The sequence below is a fragment of the Puma concolor genome, chromosome C1, assembly GCF_028749965.1.
Source record: "Puma concolor isolate L17-30 chromosome C1, mPumCon1.1.hap2, whole genome shotgun sequence".
In the NCBI taxonomy this organism is placed as follows: domain Eukaryota; kingdom Metazoa; phylum Chordata; class Mammalia; order Carnivora; family Felidae; genus Puma; species Puma concolor.
The window spans coordinates 133,365,929-133,390,562 of record NC_141674.1 but is presented as its reverse complement, the minus strand read 5'-3'; the positions used below and the strand labels follow the sequence as shown (position 1 = coordinate 133,390,562).

Here is a 24,634-nt window from a genome sequence, read left to right as displayed (position 1 = left end):
GTGATCCAGCAACTGTAAACATTACACTATTCTCACCACAAGTGTACCTGCCATTTGTCACCATACAGTGCTATTGTAATATCTTTGACTGTATTTCCTATGCTGTGCCTTTTATTCCTATGACTTACTCATTTCGTAACTGGAAGCTTGTATCTCCTACTTCCCTTCACTCATTTTGCCTCCCTATTCCCCCTCCCCTCTCACAACCATCAATTTGTTCTCTGTATTTATAGATATGATACTTTTTTTAAATTTATTCATTTATTTTCTTTTTTAGCTTTCACATGAGTGAAATCATGTCTTTTTCAGTTTGACTTATCTCATTTAGCAAAATATCCTCTAGATCCGTTCATATTGTCATAAATAGCAAGATCTCATCCTTTTTATAGTTGCATAATATTCCATTTTATTTACCTGTTCATCCATTGAAAGACATGAGTTGCTTACAAGGTTTTGGCTATTATAAATAATGTTGCTATGAATGTTTATGTAAAAGTTTTTAGGTGTTCTATTTTGTCCTGGGTGTATGTACAGGAGTAGAATTGCTGGAACATATCATAACTTGACCTGTAATTTTTGAGAAACAGCCAAAATCATTTTCAAAATGGCTGGATCATTTATATTTCCACCAGGAGTATAATGATGGTCTAATTTCCCTATATCCTCACTGACCCCTGTTATTGTCTGTTGTTATGATTATAAGCATTCTTATAAGTATGAAGTCTTTTCATTGCAGTTTAATTCGTATTAGCCTAATGAATACAGATGACTATCTATTTATGAGTTGTTGGCCATTTGTGTAACTTCTTTGGAGACACATGCATTCATATCCTTTCCCTGTTTTTACATTAGGTTATTTGTGTATTCATTAATGAATTATAGGATTTATTTATAACAATTATTAAATTTATGAATTATCTCAATATAAATCCCTTACAGGTCTTTCTTTATAGTTATTTGAGAGAGAGACAGTGCATGCATGTGTACACAAAAGAGAGTGGGGGAGGGGCAGAGAGCGAGAGGGAGATAGAATCCCAAGCAGGCTCCACACTGGCAGAGCAGAGCAGAGCTGAGCCTGATGTGGGGCTTGATCCTATGAACTGTGAAATTATCACTTGACATGAGATCAAGAGTTGGATGCTTAATCTTACAGGCTTTTATTTGCAATTGGTTTTCCCTTTCTGTGGGTTATCTTTTCACTTTCTCAATGCTGTTTTTTGAAGGATAAAATATTTTAGTTATGTTGAGCACAGTTTATCTGGCTTTTCCTTTGTCATTTCTGCTTTTTAAAAAATTTTTTTAACATTTATTTAATTTTGAGACAGAGACAGAGCATGAATGGGGGAGGGTCAGAGAGAGAGGGATACATAGAATCCAAAACAGGCTCCAGGCTCTGAGCTGTCAGCACAGAGCCCGACACGGGGCTTGAACCCATGGATCGCGAGATCATGACCTGAGTGGAAGTCGGATGCCCAACCTACTGAGCCACCGAGGCACCCCTGTCACTTGTGCTTTTGATGCTCCATCGAGCAAGGCTTTGCTTAACCCGAAGACTTGAAGATTTACTCCTATGTTTTCTTCTATGGGTTTTGTCATTTTAGGTCTTATATTTAGACCTGTGATCGTGTTTAAGTTAATTTTTGGATGTTGTATAAAGCAAGAATTCAACTTTTTCTTGTTGCATGTGAATTTCAGTTGGCTTAGAGCCATATACTGAAGGAAAAACAAAACAAAACAGAAGCAAAGACAAAACATACCTTCCCCATTTAATTTTTTGGAACCTTATTAAACATCTATTGAACATAGCTGTGAGGGTTTATTTCTGGGCTCTCAATTCTATTATGCTGAACTATATACTCCAGTCTTCTTGCTAGTATCACACTCTCTGGATTATTGTAGCTTTGTAGTAAGTTGTGAAGTGGGGAAGTATGGTTTGTCTTCCATTTTGAGTTTTTTTTCTGGCTATTCTGGGTCCCTAGCTTTTCCATATGAATTTTAGATCATCTTGTCAATTTATGCAAGAAAGACAGATTAGGGATTTCTTGGAATCTGTAGATCAATTTGGAAAGCATTGGCATCTTAACAGTATTGTCTTCTAATCCATGAACATAGATTTCCTTTCCATTGATTAAATATTCTTTAATTTATGTAAATATTATTTAGGTCTTACAATTCTTTTTTTTTTTAATGCATTCTTAAGCATTTTATTGTTTGATGCTTTTTTAAATGAAATTTTTCTTTTTTTCAATGAAATGCTTCTTAATTTCACTCTTTCACTTTCAGATTGTTCATTGCTAGTGGATAAAAATGTTATATATTTCTATATAAAATGTATACAAATACTATATATTTCTGTATAAAATGTCTAGGAATATATTTTTGCCATTCTCTGATGCATAGTCACATTAACTAGGTATTCTGTTAGCTAGCTCAAATGTATTATGGAACAGTTCTAGTAAATTTGTTTCATTTCGGCTATTTTTATTTTTAAATCAGGCTTTTCCCACTTGATTCATTGTAATAAATTGTTTTTCTGTTTATACGTTGTTTTTTTTTTTTTTAAATAAGCATTGTCAGAACTTGCTTTTTTGTCATTTTTTATTGTGGTAGCATACACTTGACATCCAATTTACTATTTTAACCATTTTTTAGTGTCTAGTTCAGTGGCATTGAGTACATCAAAATTGTACAAACATCACCACCATCCATGTCGCAAATTTTTCAACTCTCCAAACTTGAAATGCCATATAAATTATGAAGTAAGTCCTGATCCTCTCCCCCAGCCCCGGCAGTTACCATCATACTTTGTCTCTATGAATTTGAGCACTCTAATTACCTCATTTAAGTGGAATCAAACCATATTTATCTTTTTGTGACTGGCTTATTTCACTGAGCATTATATGGTTAAGGTTTATCGATGTTGGAGCATGTGCCAGAATTTCCTTCCTTTTTAAGGCTGAATAATATTCTATTTTATGATTTAGGTTGCTTTTATCTTCTGGTTAGTTTGAACAATACTACCATACACATGGGTGTACAAATAGATGTTCAAATACCTGCTTTCAATTATGTTGGGTAAATACCCAGGAATAGAATTGCAGATTGTATGGTAAATCTATGTTTAACATTCTAAGGAACCACCATACTGTTTTCCCTAGTGACTGCACCATTTTACATTCCTAACAGCGATACACAAGAGTTCTAATTTCTCTAAATCCTCGCCAACACTTTTTATTTTCTATTATCTCACCTTTTTTTTTTTTAATAACAGCCTTTCTAATGGATATGAAGTTGTATCTCATTGTGGTTTTGTGCATTTCTCTGATGATTAGTGATTTTGAACATCTTTTCATGCGACTGTTGGCAATTTATTTCTTTTCTTTGGAGAAATATCTATTTAAGTTCTTGGCCCATTTTTTAATTGGATTGTTTGGTTTTTTTGTTGTTGAGTTGTAGAAGTCTTTATAAATTATGCATATTAATCCCTTATCATGTATATAATTTTAAAATATATTTATATGTATTTTCTCCATTCCACAGGTTGCCATTCTACACTGATAGTCTCCTTTCATATACAAAAGTTCTTTGATGTAGCCCATTTATCTGCTTTTATTTTTGACACCTACTCTATCTGTATTCTTCCCTTACTTCTTCTTTAATTTGTTTTTCTTTTGTTCTGTGAGCGTATTTACAATAGTTGCTTTGAAATCTTTGTTGTGGTGCCTGGGTGCCTCGTTGGTTAAGTGTCCAACTCTTATTTTCCACTTGGGTCATGATCTCATGGTTTCATGAATTCGCACCGTCCTTTAGGCTCTGTGCTAACAGTGTGGAGCCTGCTTGGGATTTTCTTTCTCCCTCTCTCTCTGCTCCTCCCTCATTTGCCTTGTACTGTCTCTCTCAAAATAAATAAACAAACTTTAAAAAAAGAGGAATCTTTGTCTGTTTACTTTCACATTTGGGCCCTCTGAAAGGCAATTTCTATTACCTGCTTTTTTTTTTTTTTTTTTCTTCTGCCTGAATTATAGGTCCCTGGTTTTTTTGCATGTCTTATAATATTGTGGTTGAATATGGAAATTTTAGTTAATATATTTTAACAACTGTGGACACTACTGTAATCTGTCCCTAACTGTAGTGATTAATAGGTTTTGTTTGTTTTGTATGTTTAATTTTTTATTACCATGACTATTCCGTGAAGTTTATTTCCCCCACAGTGTGCAGTCTCTGATGTCACCTTTCACAGGGAATAACCTTGGTCAAATGTACAGTTATCCTGGGATGACACTGGCCTTATAAGGACACTCTTTGATTGTCTGTTTACCTTATCAGTTAAGCTATGTGCCTCTGTTGGTAGCACACTCAGCAGTTAGCATTCACTAATTATCAGCTTATTATTGTTTTATTTTTTAAAAGCCATTTTGGCACAAAATGCTCCACAGTTTTATTCAATAAAATTTTGTTGACCTTTCAGAAATAGACATTGAACTTTGTTCCAACTAGAAAGTTCTTCTTCTTAGCCATCTTTTCCCCCCAGTTCTAGCTGACCTATGTTTTAGTTTGCTGTCCCTATGGAGCCAACATATTTATTTTAATTAATTGCCACCAAAATCTCCATTGTTTTTGACACCACGTTTAGGCTTGAACTTCCCCATATTCTGTTCCAAATAAAGCCAGTTCCCTTGCGAAGAATAACAAAGCTTGTTGTTCTTTATTTCTGGCTTTCTTCCTGGGCATTATCTCTGTATCACTAATCTGGAGCAGACGATGGGGGCAGTGCACCGCTTTCTTCAGAGTTATAGCTCTGTATTACTAGTGACTTTCTAGTGGGTGTGATTGCCTGTGGTTTTCTCGGTTTAGGACTTCTGCCCTGTGAGTGATAGGGATGAAAGCAATTATAGCCCAGTATTCTTTATCTGTTCACCTTAAGAGTGTTTTATTCCTGTTTTTAATACTGTGCCTATTGTTCTCCAGGTAAGAATTAGTCTAGTTCTCTTCAGAGAATAGACCTTCAGTGTTCTGCTGCAAGTATTAGAAGAGAAGATATAGAAGATTTAGCTTTTCCTTTCAATCAATTCTCTTTACATCCGCACCCCACCTTATTCCTATTCCCACTCCTTTTTGGGCTATGAAGTGTTCAGGTTTTGAGCCTTTCCAGGATTTCGGTGTTATGTACACTTGTGTTTTGGCTCTCTTCTGAGGGCTTCTATGCTGCACAACTTGAGTTCAATATAAATCAAAGGTTATTTTAGTAATGCCCCCTTGGAGCTGTGCAGTACACAGTCTCTTTAGAATGCAGCAGCATTGATCATCATCCCTCTCATCTCCTCAGTCTTTGCTTAGAAGATTTTATTTCCTTAGTACTAGAAAAGGGCTAAATCTGTGAACACTCATTTATTGCTTCTTTGCTTCTAAAGTTTTGTTGACATCATTTGTTTTAGTCTTCTTTCTTATTCTCTTTCTTCTTGTGGGCTTTTCCCTTTCTTATCACTTTAATTTCATTAAGGATTTTGCAAAGTGCAAAGGTGAATAGATGTGCTTAATTGAGGTGTTTAGTTAGCATAGAGAGAACTTTTTGACCTGATATGTGTCACGCATTGTGTTGCATTTTCCTTTGTTCCTTCTTATAGTGCTGAACTTGTGTTGAACATTCCCAAAGCTATTGGTACCTCCTATGGTCTTAGATTAGTATAAAGATTTAAGATAACAATGTTTGCCATTCAAAGATGACTTCTATCTTTACTTTCCAAAAATATTTAGTCACAGGTGCTTTTTACCTACTAAGCGTGCAGAAATTGCTAGAAGTTGTGAATTCACTGTACAAAGGGTGTTTCCCTATTCCTGCTGCCTCACCTGTTCTAACTCATTTGCTGCTCCATCTTATTATATTTGTCTTATATAGGTGTGTAATACGCTTATATAATTTATATGTATATTGTCCTTTCACTGTATATTGACTTTTTTTACTCTTCTACCTCTAGAATAAAAAAACCCATTACCAGATATCTGCAATTGCTTCTTGGTAAATGTATTTTTCTCTGGCCTTTGTGGTAAATTTGCTTAATTTGTTTCCTCGAGGATAGGTTTCTGTGGTTATCATTAAATATATTGAACCAGGAAAGACATGATAGTAGTTAGCTTATTGTTAACAAATCTAGCATACCATCCTTACTATAAAATCAAATGCAAAACACTAAAACAAGATGTCTAAACCACAAAATAGTTTGACTTCCCCAATCTAATGCACCTGCCACTCTCAGGTTTCTCTCCCTTATCTCTATACTGGTCCAAATCTCACCATTTATATGATAGTCTACAAATTATAGAGCATTTTTACCTTTACTGTCCCTTTGAATATTCCTAAAATCTTAGACATTTACTAGCTTGGAAGCTAGCACTCAGAAAAGTTAAGAATCTAGGCAATAGTTAAACATCTGGTAAACGACATCGCAAATAGATCTAGGCTTCTCACCTTTAAGACTAAAACACATTTCAAGATACTGTGTGTCTTCAGTCTATTCTTCTACAGAAATAAAAGATGGAAGTGAAAATTCCTGGATTTTATTGATGGAGCTGTTGTTGATGATTATAATGGCAATTAATATAACTGCCAACCTGTGATGGGTATTTACAATGTGTCAGACACTAAGTGCTTCTATTGAATCACTGTGTTTAAACTTCACACCATTCCTATGAAGTTAGTAATGTCATTATCCTCTTATAATTTGTTCTGAGAAGAAAACCCCACAGAAGCATATGTTGTTTTATCTTCTCGTATCCTCTTATTGATAAACTGAGGTAAACTTTTCCTTTTGTGTACAAACCCTGCAGATTGTAGGTTAATTATTTAGCAAATTTTCTCAATGGATATTGAAACCAAGTCTGTCTTTTCATAAAATAAAACAAATTAATCTCTTCTTATTTGATTGTGCCTTGATAACTAGAGTTTAGTTTTGTATGTAAAAAAAAAAAGTTTAGAAGTTTTGCATATTGAATTTCAGAACACTGAATGCCATTTACAATGAAGAGTTTCTTCAGAAATTGGTACCTACTATTGGTAAATTGTTAGAAATGGTTTTATTTGGAGATCCAAAATAAGCAGTTCTTTATCCAGTGTTAGCCAATGAGTTGGGATGGTTGCACCTCCTTTTTTATGTAAACCCTTGGTTTGCAGACATAACATAAAACAGAAAAATCTCTTAGCACTGGTGCAGTATGCTCTCAGGTTGTTGCTGTTGTTGTTGTTACTTTGGTTTAGCTTTTGTTTCTACATTTCAAAGCATATGAGGCAGCATATCTCAAAGTTGTATTCCTAGCGTAGATGGAGAAATATATTAGAAAACAGCATGAAAAGGAGAACAGTAAACAGTACTTTCCAGAAAGTAAATAAGAGAGTGAAAGAATGTTTGTGGGGAGAAGACATGCACTCTTAATCTTCCTGATATAGAAGTAATACAGATCATGTCCACACATGGTCCAGTGAGAACTAGTTATAAGGCCCTAACCATGTGAAAGGAGAGCAAAAGTTACTCTGGCAGGGTAACCACTTCGTAGAAACATCTCAGAGTATAGAAAGAGAGTAAAAACATGTTTTAAACAGATAGCTATGTTTACCATACAAACTAGATGTGTTTCAGCAGGTAATTGTCTCGTTAAATTACTAATTATTTATTAATGGGATAATATACAACTGCCAAAAATGATGGCGGTTCTGCATGTTTTGAGTGTGCATGCATACTCACAAAAGTTATAAGAAAAAAAGAAAAAAGTATGCCATCTGTTATAAACCCCAGACTCAGTCCACAGAATACTTCATCAAACTACATGATTAGCCTACAGCTTCCACCTCATAATAGTGCATCAAATGATAAAGAATTTTGCTTCTTGTCAAAAGAGGAGTAAATCCTTATGCAATATTAATATGCAAAATGAAAACTATGAAATGACAGCTTTGTCATTTAAATAGGATGGGGACATGTGTGTATACACACACACAAAAAAAAAAAAGTGGGCAAAGGATTAAACAGACATATCATCAAAAATATCATTGTTTGACACATAAACACATGAAAAGATGTTCAATATCATTACCATTAGGAAATGCAAATTAAAACCATAAGGTTAACATTACATAACAATTAGAGTGACTAAAAAGTTAAAATTAAAAGCTGATGATGGGGCGCCTGGGTGGCGCAGTCGGTTAAGCGTCCGACTTCAGCCAGGTCATGATCTCGCGGTCCGTGAGTTCGAGCCCCGCGTCGGGCTCTGGGCTGATGGCTCAGAGCCTGGATCCTGTTTCCGATTCTGTGTCTCCCTCTCTCTCTGCCCCTCCCCCGTTCATGCTCTGTCTCTCTCTGTCCCAAAAAATAAATAAACGTTGAAAAAAAAATTAAAAAAAAATAAAAAAATAAGAAAAATAAAAGCTGATGATAAGAAGTATTGGTCAGAAGGCCAAGCAGCTAGATGATTCATATATTGGTAGTTGGAATGCAAACTGGTACAGCTACTTAGGAAAACAATTTGATAATTTCCTATAAAGCAAAACACCATTTTACCGTTTAAACTATCAATCTCAGATTTACTCAAATGAAATGATAACCTGTATTTGTGTGCGAATATTTATAGCAAATTTAATCAACACCAGAAGTAACTTAAATGTCTGTCATTTGTGAAATAGGTAGATAAACTGAGATACATTCATACGATGGAATACTATTCAGCAATGAAAAGGAGAGAACTACTGATAAGGTAACATGGATGAGTCTGAAATACATTATGCTAACTAAAGGTGCTATAGGCTGGATTACTCCATTTACGTAATATTTTGGAAAAGGCAGAATCATTGAGACAGAAAACAGACCAGTGATTGCTAAATCTGGCAGTGGGGAAATGAGTTGACTATAGAAAGGCAGAGGAAAATATTTGGGGATAATGATCCTGTTCTCTATCTTGATGGTGGTATTGGTCATACAACTATATACATTTTTTAAAACTCACAGAACTGTACATAAAAGGAATGAACTTTACTGTATGTAAATTTATACCATAATAACAAAGATAGAGCCAAAAACAATAACTAAAAATTGTCTTAATGTTGTATCTTTATATATAAGAACACACTGAAAATTTGAAGCTAGCACTGTAGTTTAGTACTAAGCAAAGAATTCTGAAGAAATCACATTAGTAGTCATAAGCAGCAGCCTAATCTCAGCAAGCCAGCTCACACTGCATTTTACTAGGCCAAGGAAACAGGGGTGAGAGAATGAATGATATGACACAAATTATCGCCATTCTAAATATGTCAAGCTTACGTCCTGCTGACAAGAGGGACTGGCTGGCATGGTAAGTAGCTGCATCAGCTTTTTCAATCTCCAAGTATAAAAACAGAGTGGAATACTTTTTTAATGTGCTACATAAGAAAATGATATTTTTTCCTAATTACTGTGATTATAGTTGTTGCTTAAAAGGCATTTTTATAAGCCAAATTCAAAGAGTGATTTGATTACTAAAATTGAGAATTAAACACTATCCCATTTTATAAAATATTGTCTTAGCTTAAGTTTTGAGAAAGTGCCTATATTTTTTGGTATTTCCAAAGAGTTGATAAAAGTTCTAATTTCCTCTCCGGGAGAAACATATAACCTAGGAGCCCATGAATAAAATAGTGCAGTTGTGTTCTCACTGTACTGCTAAGTCCAATACATCGATGTGAATTGTGATCAATGTGAATTGTTCAATTATAGGTCATAAAGGCAGCCAGCATAATGCTATTGACTGCAGCTTGGATAAGTCATGGTTACACATAGAAGACAGTGGTTCTCTGGCTTAGAAATATTTATATAAACTAAACTAATGAGGGGAGATACCTCCTAACAGTAATAATTTGTAATGGTTGGAATCTGGTCATCAACTTCAAATCAACCTTCTCTACTGTCCTGTTTTTACTCTGTGGCCGGTTAGCAAAATGTATCTGTGTATGTTTCCTAAATCATAAACCTGTATACATTTGTGGAAATGTGTTTTAAATCCCAATGCTGTTAACAATCCCTAAGCTTAGGCAGACTACCATAGTATTAGGTAAAAATTTCTTAGCCGATTTATCAATTGGTCTGTGCTTATATAGCAAATTAAATGTGGATGTACATTGCTTCAGAGAGTAATAGTCATATTTTATAGAAACTAGTTAGCCAGTACAGAAAAATCTTCATTTCCTATGGTTTAGTATTTCCCTGTTGGGGATTTTTCATTCAGGTAAAGATTTCAGGAGAATTTATCAAAACATAAGATCTCTGACAAAAAGTGTCAAAAGATGCACCAAGTTATTTGGGAATAAAACTGGAACACCCAAAAGTAAGGAGCGAAAGAGAAAGAAATGTTATCTCCCAATTGCTTGGAGATTATGTAAATTATTTCAAGAATACTGACAGTAGATATTTTCTTGTACTGAACAGATGATTAAACCAAAATTGTAACATGATTGTAAAAAGTAATAATAGATGCAAAGAATTATATGTGCCAGGAAATATTTTAAGAACTTTGCATGATATACCTCATTTAAGTCTCCCAATATCGCTATGAGGTAGTTTCTATTATTATCCCCATTTTATTTTATTTTTTTTTAAATTTTATTTATTTATTTTTGAGAGAGAGGGAGAGGGAGGGAGAGAGGGAGGGAGGGAGGGAGAGAGAGCATGCCCACAAGCTGGGCAGGGGCAGAAATAGAGAGGGATACAGAAACTAAAGCAGGATCCAGGTTCTGAGCTGTCAGTGCAGAGCCAAATGCAGGGTTTGAACCCAGGAACTGTCTGATGATGACCTGAACCAAAGTTGGATGCCTTACCATCTGAGCCACCCAGGTGCCCCATATTATCCCCATTTTAGACATAAGGAAAAATAAGTATAGAGAGCTTAAATCATGTGCCCATCACCATAGTATTCTTTAAAAACCCGGGTACCTCAGGGGTTGAATGCAACAGAGAGACACTTTTTCACTCACATCACCATCCAGTTGGGTCATCAGGGGATGTGGATGCTTGCTCTTTCAGGCTCCCTCCAGTTTAGACCAGTGCCATCCCAAGGTCCTTGGAATCTTCAGTTGACCTCTCTGCATCCAGAAGGCTGACAAGTAAAGAGAGAGTTCATCATCAGAATGCTTTAGAGCCCAGGCCAGGAAGTGGCACACACTAATTTTGCATATACTATATTATCCAGAGTCAGATTTATGGCTCCAACCTAATGCATGTCCACTCGGAAAAAGAGTAATATTTTCATTTTCTCAGGAAGAGAAAATAACATTGGTGAATATTAGCTATTTTTTTTGCCATGCTTATAGCCTAAAATTAGCAAATCTGGGGTTGGAACCAAGTACCCTGGCTCCAGTGCTTAAGACCTTAATGATGTCTTGTACCACTCAGAAAAATGAAACAAAGTCGTAAAAGAGATACAAGATTTAGTATGAAATGAATTTCTATCCTTCTAGAATCCTGTTACTATTTATTAGTAACACAAATCCAGAAATCTGTTTCTAAGTTAAAGGATGGCTTGAGAAGCTTAGTGCCTCAAAGTTACCCATATCTTGTTAGCTGTTCACTTGCATTTGATAGAGAGGATGTAGTCACATTTTGGTAATCTCCTATACAACTTGGAAAAAAGCATAAAAAAGATTCCTTAAATATCACAGAATGTAGTGGGTCTTTGTTGGGAGAGTCTTCATCAGTTGAATTAGATTTGATTCCTGAAATAATAGCTTCTCTATTTCAATTAAAAGATACATTTTTATGATAATGCTGAGAAATACAAATCAAAAACCATATTACATATCTGTATTCTGACTTGTTTATTTCATCTCTTTAGATGGTAGTGGACTTCCTACTTCAGTCTAAGATCCAAACCAATGAGAATGTTACATGAACATATGACCGTGCTTCAGAATGTAAAGCACTCTGTGAAGACTGATAATTCTAGTACAAAATTTCTGTTCTACCCAAATAAGCTTTCTAACAAAATTAGTCTGATGTACTTTTAATTATCTTTGTAAGCATTATAGTGTTGCATGTAATTAAGCATAAATGGTAAGCAGCTCAAATAGATAATGTTACAGTAATTGGTATTGCTTTTCCAGAGTTAAGCCAAATTTTAAAATTTAGTTTTTCATGTTGTTAGTTCTTCATAATTCTTCATGATCTATTAGAATAATCCGTTTTTACCATTTTGCTTGATATCATACTTTCAATCTCTCCACACATACACAAATTCTAATAGAGGATAAATTTGATTAATCAAAAGCTGAATTTCCCTCTCATATCTTTGGCTGTTTTCAACCACTAGACACCACCCCCCCCCCCCCCCCCCGCCCAACACAGAAAACCATGTGTGAGGTCCAGTGTTTCATATCCATTTCCTCCATTTTCTCTCATTTTCCTCAGTTTTCCACATCACTACCCCCAAATTGGTAACTATTTTCAGCGGGTATACTCCAGATATTTCAAGATTGGTGAGAGCAGAAATATGAAACCAATGGTCTGTGGATTTTGTAGTTATAATTGAAAGGGAAAACAAGGAATTGGGTAGTGAAATTAAGTGGAAAAAAATAAAGCACTTAAAGTACTGAGTTAACATGCTTGCCTTAAGGTAGAGACTAAATAAATTAGGCCAAATCTATACCTTTATTCTGTTTATCTCATAATATAGTTAATTCTTTTCTGTAAGAAACCTTTCCTATTTCCTCTTTCTGTCTACACTTCCTCTGACTACACTTCCTCTACCCTCTCTCTTCCACTGAAACCTTTTTTAAAGGTCTTAATTGATCCTATTAAAAAAACCAATGCATTTTTTAGGCTTCTTCCAATAATATTTCTCAAAGGTTTTAACCTTTATTCCTCTGCTTACTTCCATGAAGTGTTCTTTCTCCTTAGATTTTGTGAAGCTCTTCAACTTCTCCATCTATATATTTGATATTTTTTCTCAATTTTCTCTGTTGAGAACTCTTCTTCTGCTTGCCTTTCATATATAAAAGTTCTGTGGGTTGGGGCACCTGGGTGGTTCGTCAGCTGAACCTCAGACTCTTGGATTTGGCTTAGGTCATGATGTCATGTTTCGTGGGATCGACTACAGGTCAGGCTCTGTGCTGACAACAGGAAGCCTGCTTGTGATTCTCTCTCTCTCCCTTTCTGCCCCTCCCCTGTGTATGTGCTCTCTCTCTCTCTCTCTCTCTCTCTTACACACACACACACACACTCTCTCTTTCTAAAAATAAATAAATAAACTTAAAAAAAAAGTTTTCTATGTTTATTTGTAGTATAAATATTCTTTATAGAGGATGATTCTATTCTGTTTTGGGCTTTAGTTACCTACTTTTCCTTTGTAACTTCCAAAGCTAAATCTCCAGTCCAGACTTCCTTTCTTAGTTAGACTCAGATTCTCAACTTTCTCTTGGCCATTATCTTATCAACATTTGAAACTAAGTAGTCAAAGGCAAATTTAGTATTTTCCCCCAAACTTCTAGCCTTTTTGTTATTCTTAATTCATTCTATTGGTACTGTTAACTTCCTGTCATTATGCTTTCACCAAGTATTTGGCCATCCATCCATCTAAATCTTCATAGTTCTAATTTCTGTCTTTGCTATGTTTAGTCTTAGAGATAGCTTTTCTTCTTTCTTGGTCTTTCACTCATCTTTCTCCCTGATATTAGGTACCATCAAACACTTCTGTCCTCAATAACTCACTGTGACCCTCATTATCAAAACAGAAAAGTCTACTTAGGCTAAAAATTAATCCACTCTGATCTAGCCCAAAACAATAATTCCAGCCCCATTTCCTACCACATCAAACACTACCATTTAGCCACACACAGTTATTTATCATTGTACTTATTTCTTGTAGGCTTTCGTGTCTTTTAATTTATTTTATCATGTTGTCTGCTTTATCTGGAATGCACTTTCATAAATTTTGTCTACTGAACTCTTCTTATCTTTTAAATTTCAGCTTAAATTAAACTTTTTTCACAACTAGTTTCCATATTGTCTGTGCTCATTTCCAGTCTCTGGAGGATTCCTTCTGTTTCCAGCTCACGTCACTTGTATTTTCATTTAGCATATGTATTTTTCTGGTTTAAAGTATACTGTTGCTTACATTGTCATCCTTCCCATCTAACCCTACCCACTTCAACACTCATGTTGTAATTCCTTAATTTGTGAAAAGCAATTTTGTATGTGTGGAACCCTGGCAGAGTGCTTAGCATTGACTAGGTGCTCAATCAATGTTATCTAAAGTAGCATATATATTCAGGGCAATTTTGGACTGATTCCACCATAATCAAACAAGATTTGACAAGTCTATTACCTAATTTGAAGATGTAAATGAACTATCTTTAGGACCTAGTTTAATTTAATGGACTAGAAATGACACCTGAGAGTGTTAATCCTCATCCTAGAATTAAGCTATTTTATTGATTCATTCGTCCTATTAAAATTATAAAACGCTTTATCAATAGCACAGTACTAAGCCTAGAATGAAAAACAAAAATAAAAATATATGTATACCATGTTTCCAACCGTCTCTATATTGTACATTGGGAATTAGAGGCAATACTGAAAACTTAGGCTCTATATGCAGGGTGACATTACATGGTAGCTCTCCCATATATTTGCTGCACAATCTTCGGTTAATATCTACAAGTTTAACTGTTACAGGATTTCAAAGAGATTGCATATTTAAGGAACTTGGTATATGTTAGGTTTATAAATTGTAGTTATAGATACTAGTAAAGGAAACTATAATGTAAATAACTACCATATGCAAAGCAAAAATGCCATAATTTCCAAAGAACCACTTGTTCTATATTTTTATTAATGTATTTTTATACATGCAATTACTGGTCTTTGTACAGCACATGAATATTAACATTTTATTAGCATATAATTAACAATGACCCAAAATCCAAGCCTAGAAATCAGATAGTTCATCTATATATTGGTTGAATATGTATCAAGGAAATAGAAATTGTTCCAGCTATTTCATGGAGAACGAAATCTAATAAATTATTGATTGTGATTGAAGCAGTGAAAATTAGAAGTTGAAGAGAGCACAAGTAGCTTTCAAGTGATGGTACTGTGGTTCTGTTGCAGGGAGAGGGGAAGCCATGGTACTTGATGAGTTCACTAGTAGCAGTTGGATCAGTAAGAGACAAAGATCAAGGTTTCTGCCCTGGGCACTTCAGCCTAAGTGGTTCACTAGAATGGAAAGAAGCCTTCAAAGGGGGCTGTGAAATAGGAGTAACATCAAGACTGTGAAGCTATGGAAGCAACATGATGAATGTGTATCAGTTTGTAGTTAACTGCCAAATGCTGCTGAGATGTCAAGTAAGATGAGGACTGAAAATGGCCATTGTACTTCTCAACATCAAGGTTATCAGAGACATTTATGTAACCAGTTTCTATGGAGTAGTGGAGGTGAGACCTCGATGGAGTGGGTTTAATATAGAAACAGGAGAAGAGAGAGGCAATGAGTATGGATTATTTTTTTTAATTATTGTTATAAAGAGGAACAGGGAAATTAGGCAAAGTTGACTAGTAGGGGAAGTGAGGTCAAGGTTTTTTGTTTTTAAGTTGAGGAAAATTAAGAGCATGTTTGATGCTGAGAACGAGCTAGTCAGGGATCTGAAAACTGTCTGTAAGTCCCTCTAGTAAATCGTTTAGGCTTTGTGGGTCTTAGGTCTCTTAGGAAATAGTCACCTATTCCTTTGTAGTGTAAAAATAGCCATAGACAATATGTAAACAAATGGGCATGACTGTGTTCCAAAAATATTTTAATTGTTGGAAAGAGATGGGCTCTGGGGTGATCTAATAATATAAACTGTTAACAAATGATTATGAGAGGAAGCAGAGAATAGGTGAAGTCATATCCTCGAATAGGTGAGAGGGGACAGGATTTGTGCACAAGGATTGGAGGGAGTTGGGCTTTGATTAAGGGTAAATGTGGATTTGGGTAAATGTGGATAAATGTGAAGCATAAACTTGTAGAAAATCTCTTTGATTGCTTTAGTCATCTGTGAAAATTAGGAAGCAAGACCATAATATGTGACTGACCAGTAGGAAGAAAATTTGGGATTCTAAAAAGGGAAGATGCATGAAATAATAGCATGAAAGAGCTGAAAAATATTTGGGCTAAGAAAATAGTTATATAGGTAGTAAATTGCAAAATTTCAATTTTGAATGTTCTAGCTGTTCTTTTCTACATTGGAGCATTCATATATTTTTACTGTAATATATATATATATATATATATATTATATTTTTTTTTTTTTTTTTTCTGAAGCACCAGCTAACCTTGCAGCAAATATCAACATATTTTGAATCATTTAACTTTAATCTTCAAAACACTTATTTTTCTCCCCAGGGGAAAAAAGAGATTGTTGCAATCCATTAATACTTCTATTTTCAGACAGCAAAATCAGTTACACATTCTATCCATATATTTTTCTAGTTTAGCAAATCTTATTCCTGTTAGAAATTATTTGTGCAATGAATATGCTTCTGTCACTTCATCTCTGTTTCATACATTTATCATATTGAATTCTAATTTACTCTGAGGTTTTGCTAACTTTTGCTTCAATGATGTATTTGCTCTGAAAGAGTTCAGATATAATGAAATATATTATGTCCAGTATTTGTCTTATATTTTGCCACCAATGAAAGATAAATTATTGAAATGGAATATATTCACATTGATTGCTATGAAGGTTACACATGGATTGTAAATCAAAACAAGCCCTTAAAAGATAGAAAATCAATTAGTGTGTCAGATAAGAAATGCATAAATGTTGAAATCAACCACTGGGTTGACATTTTTCCTCTTGAAATAATTTAATTTATCAGAATTTGAAAAGATTTGTGACTTTGAACATCCATAATAAGCTAAAAAGTAAACGACCAAACAAATCTAAAATTTTGTTAACAATACTTCAGACAAATACAAGCCAACATATTTTAGAGGGAATAGGTATTGTTTGTTTTCTCAACCAACCACAGAAATTTTTGCGGAGACCAATGAGAACTATATTATCGTGGTCATGCACAGAGTAAATATTAACAATATTTAAATTTAAAACAGTACACATGTGTGCACAGTTGTATTGACATAGTGTCTTTGATTTTGTTTCACAGAACTATTACCCAATTGCCAGCAGTTGAATTGTCAGTATAAATGTGCAGTGGTCAGAAATAGTACAAGATGTTACTGTGAGGATGGGTTTGAAGTGAAAGAAGATGGGAGAAACTGTAGAGGTAAGTATGATACATGACTTCATTACTGTTTCTTTTTCTTTTTTCTTTTTTTTTTTTTTTTACAAAGGCTTAGTTAATAGAAATTTAATAAAGTATCTTAGAGCACTTACCATATACTTCACACACTGTTTATGTTATTTTTGTTTCCTTCGATTTAAAATATGATACTGCCCCATAAACCATATACATAAACATAACAAACATCATTTTTTACCAGTCAATTTTCAATTCATATTGCAATAATGTCAAACATGGGAAATGTCAAAAATAGGAAGTGGTTTTGGGTTAACCGTGCAAACATTGGATTTAATGTTTTTAATTTTTTTTAATCTTTATTTTTGAAAGCGAGACAGAGTGAAAGTGGAGGAGGGACAGAGAGAGACATAGAATGTGAAGCAGGCTTCAGGCTCCGAGCTGTCAGCATAGAGCCCAATGTGGGACTTGAACTCACAAACTGTGAGATCATGACCTGAGCTGAAGTCAGACGCTTAACTGACTGAGCCACAAATGGTTTTAACTTCCTAAATGTTTTCTGCTAATTATATAGCTGCAGGGAAGTAGACATTTGTTACTAACTGAGGTAGGTTAATGATGTCATGTAATATTCTTTACAATTTTTACTTTTTTGGATTAGTGATTCTGGCAGTTGGCATTTTACCAATAGCAATAATGATGAGCATAAAAATATTTATGTGTGTTTTTAATGTCTTAATCCTTGCTTTTGTGAATGCTCTATAGCACATGTTTACTCTCTGAAATGACTCCACTCTGCCATACCAAACAATTCTAGGTTACTTCTCAATTCTGTTCATTTCCATTATTTATAGGTTAATATATACATATAAATCTGATATATTCACAATATAAGTAATACATTATTTTGTATAGTATTTAGAATCTATATATAGAAAATATAAAATGTAGAATCTATATATATGATCAAACAATATCTGCATTGCCAGAGCCACTAATAAAGTATTTTGTAAAGAAAGTGGTGCTTTGCCGATTACATTAAACCTTTGCTTTAAAATTATCACTTGCCCCTAGTAACAGAATCTTAAAGTTGAAAGAGTCCTCAGAGAGAATATTGTTCAAATTTCTAATGACAGAAGTGAGAAAAGTGAGACCCTGAGAAATTAAGTGACTTATTTAAGTCTTACACATCTTCTTAGTAATAGACTTGGGACTAAAACTTGGGTCTACAGAGCCTACTTATTCTTGCCTTGAAAAGTCTCATTGCTTTTTAATGTACATCTGGGCTTGAATTTTTCATTTGTTGTTTATTTTCTGTATAATACAAATATTACAGAAACATTTATTATTAAATATTTGTCACACACAGAGGCTATTTACTCTGACTATAGGTGGACCAAATAGTCCATGTGTATTTGACTCACCATTTTTAAACCAAAAGTAAAAAATCAGAAGATTACACACAAAATCTCAGACTTTATGTAAAAAAAACAGAAGATCTGGCAACATTAGACACTGTATAATCATTAATGTCAGCCATATATGAATAGTACTTTTGCTTGAATGCATACATGCATGCAATTTCCAGTTCAAAACAGCTCTTTCCATTCACACAGGTTAGGCTAATATACCTATACAGCATCCTTACTCTTTTGCTACATCTGAGTCCTGTAGTAGTCAGGATTTTCAGCTGCTTTTGCATGGATCTGTTTCTCCCCAATCTCCTAATTAAATCCATAAAAAAAGAAACATAATCAATATCTTCTTTTGAATGTTAGTGAGGACTTAGGCATCAATCAGTATGGAAGGTCACCAATGAAAGAGGAACTCTTTTTACTTTCTCTGCACTCCTGGATGGCCATATCTGAGCATGATTTATGCCTTCCTGAAGCCTATTTCCAGGGTAATTTCTGTCCTTAAAGGGAGAAAGAAAGCAGCATTATAAGTAATGACATGCCTATTCCTTTGCAGCCAATTTTGTGAAGTTACATGAATGTTATAGCAGTGCATTCTGGTTAAGAAGAACAACAACAAAAAAATGATTAATCATATTGCTATCCTGGGTAGCACAATCATGTCAGAAAAACTAAAATAGGAACCAATAAAATTAAGGTTGAAAAATCTGAAAATTGATAAGAATCATTTCTGCCACTAGGGGCTGGATTTTACCAAATAGAATGTTTAATTTCTTTTATTATCAGTGGAAACTTAGCTTCAAATACTATTTTTTTTTATCCCCAAAGCAACTTATTTCAAACAAACTGTCCATGAATGCAAGCTGTTATATGAAGCCAAAGAAATCTCAGAAAAGTGCAAATTAATGACATGCAAATGCAGTTTCCCAATTTAAATGGCCCCTTAGCTACTCAGGAATATTTTTGCTTTTCCTTAGTAAACTCTTTTCTTAGTTCGGTGTTCTGAGGGTTGGCTGAGAGTTTCCACCCTTTAATCGTGTGTTTGATCTTTCTGGTGATGCCATCCTGGCATTATCTGGTGGTCCCACCCTGAGTCACCTCATTGGCCTACACTAAGGTATATTCTGAAGGGACTCCTAAATAACAAAAGACACTGCTATTGCTCAGAAAATTATAAAGATTTTAGGAACTCTGTGCCAGACACTGAGGATAAGGAATAAATACATATTTTTATCATACCACTGATTTTAGTGTACCACCACTCATTTCCATCTATCCAGTCTTCACATGTAGTCTGTTGTGTTTCTTAAACATTTCAGTCCATTCCCTTTCCTCCATCCCCCCACCACTTTGTTCAAAGTATAATGGCGTCAAAATACAATTTCTTGTGTGAAATTAGCACATAGCTAATTTTTCAGGATCTCTTCCCTACATTCACCAATCCAGTTTTATATATGTTTATTTAGTTTTAAAATATAAAGTTGATTAGATAGCTCTAATAATGCTTTCCCAATTCCTGTGTATAATGTACAACCCTTTAGCATACAAATAACTTCATTATCTGACCCCAAAACTACTTACTCAGTGCCATCTCTTACCACTTCTCCTTATCTGCCCTTATTCCACTTGACCCCTTATGCTCCTTTGAAACCCCCACTATGCTGTTTTAACTGGAGTGCCACTTTCCATCTTATCCTATCTTACTTAATCTGAGAAAGTCCACATCATCCTTTAAACTCAGTATGCAGCCTTCACTTAATATTCTACCTCTAATTCCAAGCCAGTTCACTTCCCTGTGTTTCTATCATAACCAGACTGTGCCTCTATTATAAGGAAATGCACAGTATCGAAATTATATTTCATTAGACTTGTTTCACTTAGAGGTAGGAACCATGTTGCATCAAATTTTTTTTTTTGTTTGTTTCTTCAGGGATTAGTGTCATACATGTACACAGGACAGGCTGAATGTACATTTGTCAAAGTTATTAGCTGACGCAGTTTTTTTTAATTTTATTTTCCTGGTTGGTTAAGAATCATTAAGTACTTGCTGTTTATAGACATTTGAACAAGATGCAGGAAGAAGGAGTATAGGGAGAGGAAGAATGTAAAGAATAGAAAGAGGACCCTAGATATTAAAATACAATTTAAGATGATTTTTTTCTTTTAAACACTGTTTAATAGTTTCCTCTTTTTGATTTAGTGAGGGTGGTTTGCATAGTTTGGCTCAGAACTCTTAATCTGTTCATTTAAAACCATGTTACTAGACTAATTTCTTTGTTACAATAGTGAAAAAGTCTGTCATGAACACTAGATCTATTCAGCAAATATTCTTTGGAATGCATTTTTGTCTTTGAAAAGGATATAGGGACGTCTACCCTGCCCATGAGAAATGCAAATAAATTCTCTTTTAAAATAAAATATTAGGTATTAAGTTTGATCTTGCATCTCTGTAACTATTAAAGCAATATTGAATTTTGACTTTCAGTTAGTGTGGTTTTGAAAAGACTTTTGGACTTGGCTCTTCCTTTCTAATATAATAATCTCCTTCCAAAATTTGAAAAAGAAAATTTCTTTCAGGAGAAACAAAATGCCCAACAATAAATCTGCTTACAAATGATGCCCATTTTCCTTGTAGATCAAGATGAATGTGCTGTTTATGGTGCATGCAGCCAGACCTGCATAAATACATACGGATCCTATGCTTGCAGTTGTGTGGAGGGCTACATAATGCAGCCAGACAACAGATCTTGCAAAGCCAAAAACGGTAAGTTATGGTTTTTGTCCTTCTGTAATTTATTTCCTTTTTTCAGTTCCTCTTTGTTAGAAATGTAGTAGAGTAATATGGACTTGAAAGAAATCGATTTTTTTCCCCTTCATTTTAATTCCCTGATCCATACTTAAAAATCCAGAGTAGTTATTTTGGTCGTCACTGGTCATTGCAGAACTCCTTCCATTAATAGGAAGTTTCTAATTTTTGACAAAACCTGTTGAAAAGAAATGAATTGATGTTAATCATCCATCTCTCTCCTAGACTAGGAAATAGATTCTCAACTGGTTTCTTTGAGCTCCTGCTTTCTCACCAAAATTCATACCCAGCATAATAAAGTGATCTGCTAAAATAGAAACCAAGTCACTTCATTCTCCAGCTTAAAATCTTCCATTACTTTCACTCATCTTAATATAATCCAAACTTCTCACAAGACATGTAAGAACCTAATGGTCTGGCAACATTTACCTTTCCAGTCTCACTTAGTGCTACTCTCTCCTTTCATCACACACCAGCTATAATGTTTTTTGTTGTTGTTCTTCAACAGCATTGCTCTTGCCTTGAGGTCTTTCCACTTAATGTTTTATTTGCCTGCAATGCTTTTCTCTATGATATGCACATTCTTACCATTCAAAGCTTAGCTAAAATGGCTACATTCAGAATACCCTTGCTGCCCATTCTGCTTAACAGTATGTACCCTCTCCATCACTATCTTGTTTCCCATATTTATTTATTTATGTATTCTTCCTCAGTCACTTTGATTTTTCATTTTTATTTTTTTTATACCACTACCATTTGAAATGAACCCCATTATGCATTTGCTTATCATGATTTCTTCAGAATAATGGAAGTGTTATGAGAGTATGGAACTTGTGAGTTTTGTTTTTTGTTATTTACTGAATTCTGATCTAGCCTGGAACACATAGGTACTCAGTGAATATTTATGGGAAGAAGGAAGGAAGCAAAGGATAAAGCAAAGAAAAAAAAAAAAGAAGGAATAAACTTTTCTTCCTGGTTGAAATTACTAAGATGAATGCTCCACTCTTTTTTAAAAAATGTTTTTAATATTTATTTAGTTTTGAGAAAGAGAGTGACAGAGACAGAGGATGAGTGGGGAGGGACAGAGAGAGAGGGAGACATAGAATCCAAAGCAGGCTTCAGGCTCTGAGCTGTTGTCACAGATCCCCACATAGGGCTCAAACTCACAGACTGCAAGATCATGACCTGAGCTCAAGTCAGTGGCTCAACCAACTGAGCCACCCAGGAGCCCCATGAATGCTACACTCTTAAGTATTTGGAATTCTTGTTTCAAAACTGCCTTCCTATTACCTTGTCCCTGGTGTGGGAGGGGGGTGGGGAGAAGCCTATTGTTTCAGCACAGTATTCAGTCTATTGTAAACACTCAGTAAGTGTAGATGATTTGCTAATGAAATAGCCTTGAGATATGTTAGTAACAATAGGATAATGCTAATATTTTGTGGGCTGAATTAAGAATAATACAAGGAAATATTGTACATGCTGTTCCATTTAGGTTCTAAGTTTTCTCAAATCTGGTTTCATTTTATGGGTTTTCAAATTATGATGTTTTGATGAATTACTGAGTGCCCCTTTACCCCCTTTTATTAGCAATTATAAAATGAAGCATGGGATAGCATTCCATTCCCTTTTTTGAAGATAGATTGAGCAAAGCATTGGATTTGCTTCGCAAACAGGCACAGCTGTCTCCCTCTACAACATAACCTCATGCTATACTTTCAACCATTTTCCTGAGACAGTGTGTTAAATTATTTACAAGACATTTGTATACCAAATTAGACAGAAACTCTTTTACTTCTTAGTTTACTTCTTTGAACTGTTGACTTGGTTTATGAGGCCACATTTATTTTGGGGGGGCAATCCTTGAGAAAAATTAAATCAGGTCGCATATTCTTTTTTCCCACCACTGAGAGTTCTGACTTAAAATATTGATGGCCTGAAGAAGTAGAAGGCTTGTTCTTTACGGTTTCTATTGATCCACACAATATTGCTGTGGCTTTACAGGGAGGGTGTAATGTAATAAACCCTATACAAAGAGGCACTTCCTTTCTTTGTGTGGAGAAGGTATCTGCCAATAACAATGTAACCAGTGAAGGATGGTACATGATAATATAATGCTGAATCAAGGAGATTTGATGAATCTAGAATTGATAATGGAACATATAAAAGCCTTCACCTCTTGGTGGTTGGCTTGATGACAATATTAGCCTACAGAGTTTGAAAGATACAGTTTTTATGAGAATGTTCCTGGGGTTTATAGTTTTAGAAAAATGAGTTGCTAGTAATATAGTAAATGATACAAGTCTATACCATATATTGACTAGTTCTAAAGGTCACATGGATGTTTGAACCAATGTATTTGTACAAATTCTAAAGGACAATGATCACTTTTGCTTTGGTTTTCTCAAATTGATAACAAATGAACCAGAGGATACTTTTGGCTTCAGTTATATGTAAAATGTTAGTTAATGCATCAGCCTTATATTATTGTGGCAATGTTATACTGTAGTGTTGCCATGACTGATGAGTGCTAGGAAAATGTTTTGAATTAAACCACATTTGTTTTAAGGCTTTGCTATTCCTTATTTCCTTTACCTGGCTGCTTAGATTGGCCCCTCTTTTTTCTTCCTTTACAATCCTACCCTACTGGACTCTAAAAGCTAATTTTTCCTACAAGCCAGAGTTCCAGACATCTCAGAATATGGGAGCATGAGAAACTATGGGAGGTTAGAATGGGCTGGTCCAGAATAGTGGATGTATGTAAAAGATTTATAGACAAAAGAAAGAAAGAGAGAAAGGGAGAAAGAAATATCAAGCCCAAGGGATACAATGGGAAATTAAAACTAGATCCAAGGGGAGGGTTCTGCAAAAGGCTTTCTAAATGATAGATGGGAAAACTAAAAAGTTCTTGAAAGAATAGCCTTTTCTGTGAAGGCAGAGAGAGGCAGATTCAATTGGCTAGGAAGCTGCTTATAGCTTTCAGCACAGAATAACAACATGGTCATTCCTCAGCTATTCATCCCAAAATGTGCCTGTGGGGTCTTATTTTCAATATGACAGTTAACTTAGATTAATTTACCTAATTACTATTAATTGATTATCCCACCTTTGTAATATGCTGTCTTTGTAATATAGTGTCTGAATCCAAGTAAAATTCACAAGCCTTA

General features: G+C 34.6%; 1 protein-coding gene across 4 annotated transcripts in view; it reads left to right on the top strand.

The window, feature by feature from the left end:
* Window positions 1-24,634, top strand: part of LRP1B (LDL receptor related protein 1B) — a 1,907,075-nt gene that overhangs the window by 875,225 nt on the left and 1,007,216 nt on the right. For all 4 annotated transcript variants that reach the window (XM_086718488.1, XM_025932005.2, XM_086718489.1 and 1 more), the window contains exons 4-5: window positions 17,157-17,276; window positions 21,300-21,428. In XM_086718488.1, coding sequence (XP_086574614.1) covers window positions 17,157-17,276; window positions 21,300-21,428 — 249 coding nt within the window. The remainder of the gene's footprint in view (window positions 1-17,156; window positions 17,277-21,299; window positions 21,429-24,634) is intronic.